Source organism: Argiope bruennichi, chromosome 7, assembly GCF_947563725.1.
Source record: "Argiope bruennichi chromosome 7, qqArgBrue1.1, whole genome shotgun sequence".
Classification (NCBI taxonomy): domain Eukaryota; kingdom Metazoa; phylum Arthropoda; class Arachnida; order Araneae; family Araneidae; genus Argiope; species Argiope bruennichi.
The window spans coordinates 112,451,472-112,459,597 of NC_079157.1; the positions used below are offsets into that span (position 1 = coordinate 112,451,472).

An 8,126-nucleotide genomic window follows, 5' to 3' on the forward strand; every position below is an offset into this window, starting at 1 on the left:
CTGTGAGTATATCCAAGATTACTTCAAGACAGAACACGTCATTGGAAATTTTTTTTATGACTGAAAATTGGATACCGCGTAAAACGAAATAATATGCCAATATTTGGTGTATAAAAGCAAATAAGCTCAATTCTCTCTCTTTCTTTCTCTCTGTGTGTGTGTGTGTGTGTTTAAAAGGAAATCTTTTTTGGAAAATATAGTTTATATAAAAAAATAAATAATATATATATTTTTTTATTTTAATTTTTTTTTTTTTTGTACTTTAAAAAAAAGCACCAAAAATATTAAGTATACATTATGTTTGCAAAATATGAGAAAAAAAAATATTTTTTTAACATCTAAATTTATGAAAAATACCAATCATCTGCAACACTATCAGGAAAAATGATATGTTATTTTCCACTTTTTTGACATTTGCATCAATTTATATTTTTTTTATCCCACTTCGAATTTTTTTAAACTCTAATAAAAAAGACAAGGAGGGAGGATTTGGAATTGCATATAAAACGGTGTATTACTAACAACAAATATGTTGTATTATGGTTTCCAGTTCAATAAACTAGGAAGAATAGAAAAAAAAATTACGGTATAACATTACGGTATATTATACGTTGTATAACAATCAATAAATTCTTAAAAGTATACAAAGGGAACAAAACAATTTTACTGAAAAGATATAAAAACTTAACAGTTTTACGGAATCAGCTATAAAAAAATTGTAGTTTCTTCTATCGTGATGTTTTTTTTTTGTTTTTTTTCATATTGTTGATGCACAAAGGATCAATTTTTTTTATAACCACGTGGTATCATAGATGCATCATAAACATAACTGCGCTAGCAATAAAAAATGCAACACGTTGTTGTCTTAATTTAAGATGATAAGAAGACGCCTCCTTTTTTCCAACTGTAATGGATTTTAAAATTAACTTAATTTGTGTCTTAAAAGTCTGTGATTTTTTTTCTCCTCATTTTTCATTTCATTTCTGTCTTTTAAATATATTTAATATTAAAACTAGTGGCTTTTATATTAAATTTAACCAGATAACATTTTCAGCATTTAATGTACAGAGATCACTTTTACTTTCTAGTACACATATAGTACAGAGAAACTATAGTAATCGTCAAAAAATACAAACTCGAGATTTTGACGAATCTCCACGTTTTAGACTTCCCTGAGTGTTTGGAAAATGTCTGTCTGTCTTTAAGTTATATGTGACAAATATAACTTAAAAACGCTTTGGGTGAAATTTAGTATATGGTCTTTACACCAAATTTGTAGATTTCTATCGGATTTTGAGATGAATCTAGCTGTCTGTCCGGCTGTTACACTATAAGTTAATATCATAACTACAAAACGAAGAGAGCTAAAGTGATAACATTCAGCACACACATTTAATATCGATTGCGTAGACACCTATAAAATTTTGAGCCAAATCCAATGAAGAGTTGACCGTCGTTCAGCCTGTACTTTCAGAAACATATAAACACGAAAACTCAAAGTGCTAAATATATTAAATTTGATATGTGATTTAGTGACTATAAGTGGAGCTTTTAAACCAATTTTAGTTTTTTCAATTGATTGGGAAAAACATATCTAAAATGCAGATTCGATTTTCGGATGTTATTAAACGCTTTCTAGGGATTAACCGCCAGATAACTCGCCAAGAATGGCACGATAGATTCAGTAAAAATACCAAATTCACGCCAAAGGTTAATATTTCATAACCATTGTACGTCAATGCCAGGCAAGGCATTCTCTGGTATAACAATTTTACTGGAGAGTATGCGAGAAAGTTTTGGGGAGACAACTTCCACTATGTTATGTTTAGTTAATTATTAGGATAGTTGGACGGCTTAAAAGAATTGTAACTTTCAGGATGTACTAACTCTCAAAGAATTTTTTCCTATAAACACCATCTTTTAAAGCAAAGAATTAAAATAAAATATAAATAATCTAATGAATATCAGCTGTTTATCGTTGTGTAACTCTTTGATTGCCGCGGGATTCCCTTGGTTCACACCTATTACTTCATTGTTTCGAAGCATCTAATTAAATAGATAATTCAAATATCAGACGTGAGTTGTGGCAAGAAAAGTCTAATCCATTCAAATTGTAAGCAATCCATTCAGTTCTTATCTTTTTATACAAAATGTATGTGACACATTTTTTCGTGTTTCTAAAATTAATCTATTTTAATTCCCTAAACTGAAACATAAAAATACTTTTAACTTCTTTTGTTTTGGAATATAATTTTTAGATATTAGTTAGTTATACTCTAAGATATGTTACATATGTAATATTACAAAGAAAAAAAACAATAAAAATTTTTTCTCAGAAACAATCCTAATAAATAAATAAATAATAAAAATTGTAAATAAATTCTAAAATTTACATCAAAATATGCTTTTTCTTCAAAAGCCTACATATAATATATTTTAACAATTTTCCTTTTATTTTTCTTTATTTTATCCCTATATTAATAAAAAAAAAAACACATCATATAAACATTAATTTTTTTTTAAAAAAAAATCCCTTCCAAACATAAGCGGATATCTTAACATATCAACGTTTATAAATTGGCATGTTTTCTTTATGTTGCCACATTCATTATGAAAAAAAGTAGCTCAAGACTCTCTACAGGGCCAGACCTTGGACCTTAGAACTGTCAAATTTGTCAAATAAAGATACTCGTTCGGTAGTAGTTACGGTTTAGGTATATAAAGCTCCAATAAGATAAGGTTTATTTAAAAGAATTTTAATTAGGTTTTTAATTAAAAATTAATCAAGATTTTAAAATTTTTAAAGTTTTCTCTCTATTATTTCGAAGCACATAACTAAAGAAAAGCTATTTTTCCATTAATAAAACCATTTTACAATTAAAAAAATAAGTAGTTTTATTTGCGCCATTTTTATTTTTATTGTTATTTTTCTAGTTTTAATAAATTCTTTAAAACCTTTTTATTTTACAGCAATCCTTTTCATTATTTTAGTCATTGAAATTCCTTTCTTACTATTATTTTTCATTAGGATGGTATTTAATATATCTTTTTGTGCTCATTATCGTTGCTATATAATGAAGAACAAATTTTTAAAATAATGTAATGACAGCAAATCAAGCAAAATACATTATCAAGTTACCATATTTCGAAATAGTTGTATGAACCACTTAATTTTTTTTTTTCTAAAAGAAAGTGATTTGTATTCTACACATTGCTCTTTTATCAAAAAATGGATAATTAATAGGAGTTGAATTTAAAAAGTATTATTTTTCAGAATTCGAAATATTTTCTCGTCTGCAGCAATTTTCTATGTTACGTAACAAAATCGTCTGTCTATAATTTATCTACTAGAAGTAAAAAAAAAAAAAAAAGAATTCTGATTTTTATGTTAACTCATTTTCAAAATCTTAAATTATATGACACGTTTGTAAGACTTTACTGGGAAAAAAAACCCAAATAAAATAACGAAAAGTTTCACGACTGATCTTCATTTTTATCTTATCAATTCTGGAATGCTGACATGAATATAAATTATTCCATGACGCAGATGTTTAAATGTAGCCCATAGTTTTCAGACGAGTCACAGATTTCAACATGTACGCATAAGTGCATGTTCTGCAGCAAATGCCTAGTGCGTAAACACCTTATGCACACTAATGCAAGCTAATTTTGCTTAAACACTGGAAATGGGGCGAACAAAAAATTCGAAAAAGGGCGTGTTCTTTGATACATTGTAAACTAAATGATCCTATAAAAGTAACGGTTGTATAAAGGGTTACATTGAATCCTACGGGAGTTTTGCAGAATGAAAATTTATGTGTATTATGGATAGAGAATAAATTTAGCACAGAGATACATTAATTTTTTTTTTCCTTCGACACTCCATTTATGGCCAAAAGCAAATTGTCTTTTACTTTCACGTTTAGACGGATTTACAACTAGGCAGACGCTTAGGGCTAATGAGCTGAAAGAAGTCACAAGCAGGTCAATTAAAAAATATTAAATATTAAAACATAAAATTATTAAGAGAATAGCCTGGCTGCCGAATAAATAAATTTGCAGAAAGTATAAATTCTAAGAATGATGATGTGTTAGAATAATATTAACACTTTCTCAAATATAATTTATCATGTTCTTATCTGTCTAATTATGCTTATTTATTTATTTATAAGGGCCTAGTGCTACTTAAATAATATTATATATATGTAATGATATTATAAAATCTAATTTAAACTTAATTAATTTCCTAATTTTTAGCTCAATTCAGCACTTAACTTCATTCTAACTATTCTCTAAAACTTCATTCTCTCTCTTTTAACTTCATTATAAAATATTCTCTTATTTCCTGATCCCATTCCACTTTTCCTACTTAATTAATGCAACAGAAGGCTCTGTAAAATTGCTTGAAGTTGCACTTTCACGCGTTCCGAGTGAAGGGATAAAAAATGGCAAACCTAGCACATTCTTTTAAAAGATCCCTATAATTCCCTTGCCTGTGGTCGACACGTGTAGGAAATCCTTATTAAAATCGCACAGTATATATTCACAAGGATAAAATTTTCATTAGCCTTTCCACAAATCGCTCTGTGTCGTTCTGTGTTGTGCCCGTCGCTTCTGCTTGTACAAAAAAACAATGCCTCCCGGGATGGAAATTCAAAGTGTTTTCTCTGACTTCGGCCACGGCCTGCTTTAAAAATTATTTTTTCATATATATAATGTAATGATATTTCTTAATCTAATTTAAATCTTAATTAATTTTTATCCTAATTTAATCAAAATTAACTTCATTCTAAAATTTTATCTTATTTCCTGATCCAATTCCACCTTTCATTTAATTATTTTTAACACGAGCTCTAGAAAACTGTTAATTAAGTAGGTTCTCAGGTTCTGAATTGAAGGGAAAAAAATCATTAATGTTTGCAACATTCTTTTAAAGATACCTAAATTTCCCTATCCTAAATCTACGTATGTCAAAGAAATCCCTATCAATATCTCATTGTAAAAACCACTGAAGGGAAAATTTCGGTCCCTTTTGCTCTTTTGTGTCGCGATGTAGATTGACGAATTACTTGCCTCTTATTCTTTGTACTTGAATTATGCCTCCCATGTTGAAATAAATGGAAATTTTAAAATCATTCAAAAGCTTCTTCTTCTTGGCCACACACACACACACTATATATATATATATATATATATATAATTGAATGGTGCGTAATCATTCATCATAATAAATAAATAAAAATATAAGCATTTTATCAAAATAATTAAACAAAAATAAATTCGTAACATGTTGATAAAGTTAAAAATGAGTGGGCATGTAAAAATAAATGTACAAGTTTAGTACCTACTGTCTAGGGTCGCAAAATGTTTAAATTTGCCACTATTCGTATACGAGGTATTCAGAGAGAAAATATTGTAAATGGCCGAAAAAAAATCAGCTCAAGATTTTGTATTATTTAGCTCCCGGCGTTTCTATAATTATCATATTCCCTTGCTTTCAGACCCATAAATTTCTTGTATACAGATTTCGTTTACATTTTAATAGTAATAATAATCAAATTTGGTGAAAAAATCGTACATCAAATTTCATCCATCTTGCACAAAGTGTTTTTGAGTCATGTGCTATCAGACTGACGTAAATCTAAAATGTGTCTTTCGCACTTGGGATGATTGGAAATGTGGGGATATGCCAAAATTTTTTGGACAGTTTAAATACTTTCTCTCTATATAACTTCGTATGTAAGAATTAGTTTAGTTATATTAACGCCCCATTTTAAATCACCACTAGGGCTATTTTTGGACGGACCTCGTCATTTTGAACCGCGGTCAGATGACGAGGACGACACTTGAGCCGCCCCCCCCCTTCTCCATACTTCCACACCACACCAGAGGGAAGACGTTTGGCCCCGATGAATTTAACGTGCACTAGACCCGATTCCACTACGGTTTATGGTGGAATCGGGTCTCGAACCTGAAGCTCACCGGTTCCGACGCCGACACCTTACCATTAAGCCACCGCGGGCCCTTCGTATGCGAGAAAGTAAAAAGTGCCAAAAGATTTTGGTAAGGTTATATATTCACTGAAATTATTTTTTTTTAACTCAATGATACATATGCGGAACTTTATCATTCGAACCCATAATCCTTCCACCAGATTACTTGGCCATGACTCCTATTGTTTCACCACAGAGTTCTGTGTTAGTTTTTTTTCTATTTCTTTCTCTCATTAATATAAAGATGAAGCTAATTTTCGGATTTGAATGGTGCAATTTACAACTTCGAGAATATATTTCGAGGGTCTGTCTCGTAAGCTGACGTCACAATGGGAGATGGTTTGATGAAGTGGCTCATTGAATGCTGCGATTATACGGTCACAAGTGCATAGTGATGAAAGCATGAATGATATATGACCGTGGATGGTTAAGAGAGCGCCATATCATGCGTCCGCTGGCGGTTATGGTAATAGAGTAGTTTAAAGATGTAACACTATACATATTGTTGTGACGTGATGTTGGCCGTAATATCGAAGTTAAAAACTAGATTGTACAGAAAGAAAGAAAGCATAAAATGCTTCTCCAGTAATAGAAAAATATAGTGGAAGTGATCTCTCCTGAACTTCCTCGCATACTTCCCATTTTTAATTACTACACACCTTTTACCATATATTTAACAATTTCCATTTTTTACTTGTCGATTTAAAGCAAAGATGATATATTTCGTTTTCATTTGTATTCTGGCTGTTTTTTTATTAGTTTATACATAAATATATCAGATTTTATACGAAGTTTTAAATATTAAAAATGCTCCACTTTACCATAAGGATGGCGAAGTATGGCCCAAAAATGGCCCTTGTACCAAAAAACTCAAATAAATCAATTAACCAACTCATATAAAGAATATATCATCTTTCATTTATCTTAAAAATTTCTATGTCTTGGGCAAGGCTATGAATACAGGAGTGTTCAGATTTTTTATTTTCATCGTATCAGTGGTTTGTGCTTCTTAGCATAGAGAAGAAAACCGAACCTGTGTTTTGGACTCCTTTTTAATTTCTCATATACTCAGTATAGAGGAAATATAGTAATTCAAACTCGAGATTTTGACGAATCTACACATTTTAGAACTGCCTAAATTCGAAAAACACATGTTTTGAAAATGTCCGTCTGTCTCTCTGTGAGAAAGATAACTCAAAAAAAGTTTTAAGGCTAGATGGATGAAATTTGGCATACGGCCTAAACACCAAATTTGCAGATATTTGTCAAATTTTGAGCGAAATCCACTGAGAGGAAGTCTATCTGACCAGCTGTTCGAATATAATTTAACACAATAGTTACAAAATGAAGAGAGCTAGATAGATAAAATTCGGCACATATATTTACATCTACAGTGTCAAAACCAGCTATTAAATCTGATTGTCTGTGAGTCTATACTTTCAGAAACATGTAAATGCGAATAATTAAAACACGCAATGTCTTAAATACATCAAATTTGGTGTATGTACGCCTATTTGATGTGATGTATGTATTTGAAGTATGAAACGCGGGATGATTGTAGGCACTCGAAGCGTCGGAACCAGTATCAGCAAAATGGCTGCTCTTGCGAAGTGTTCGAGAGCAGCAATTATTAATATGCATAGAGAGTGGACTACCAAGCAGAAAACCGGGTCTCAACGTCCGGCTTGTGGCCGTCACAGGCTACTGAATGCTCCAGATGAAATGAGACTTGCCAGAGTTGTCCACTCCAACATAAGAGCAACAGAACGTCAAATAGCGGGGAATTTTAATGAAGGGGCAACTTCGAACGTCTCTGAACGAACTGTGCGGCGCACATTACATCATATAGGCTATGGGAGTCGACACTTGTTCGAAAGCTTCTACTGACAGTCTTAGACAAGATTTAGTTTGGTTTGGTTTGGTTATATTAACGTCCCGTTTGAAGAAACACTAAGGCTATTTTGGGACGGACCTCGTCATTTTGAACCGCGGTCAGATGACGAGGACGACACCTGAGTTGACACCCCCCTCTCCACACCACACCACACCAGCGGGAGGACGTTTGGTCATGACGGATTAAACGTGCAACAGACCCCCTTACACGACGGTTCTTCGGTGGAATCGGGTCACGAA

At 31.4% G+C, this 8,126-nt stretch overlaps 1 protein-coding gene across 1 annotated transcript; it reads left to right on the plus strand.

The window, feature by feature from the left end:
* Positions 1-7,544: 7,544 nt before the first annotated feature.
* On the plus strand, positions 7,545-7,880 carry LOC129975542 (uncharacterized). The gene has a single exon (XM_056088603.1). The coding sequence runs from the start codon at positions 7,545-7,547 to the stop codon at positions 7,878-7,880; it is 336 nt and encodes a 111-aa protein (XP_055944578.1).
* The last annotated feature ends 246 nt before the right edge of the window (positions 7,881-8,126 follow it).

Coding starts and splice junctions, on each gene's coding strand:
- LOC129975542 (XM_056088603.1), top strand. CDS start 7,545: ATGATTGTAGGCACTCGAAGCGTCGGAACCAGTATCAGCAAAATGGCT.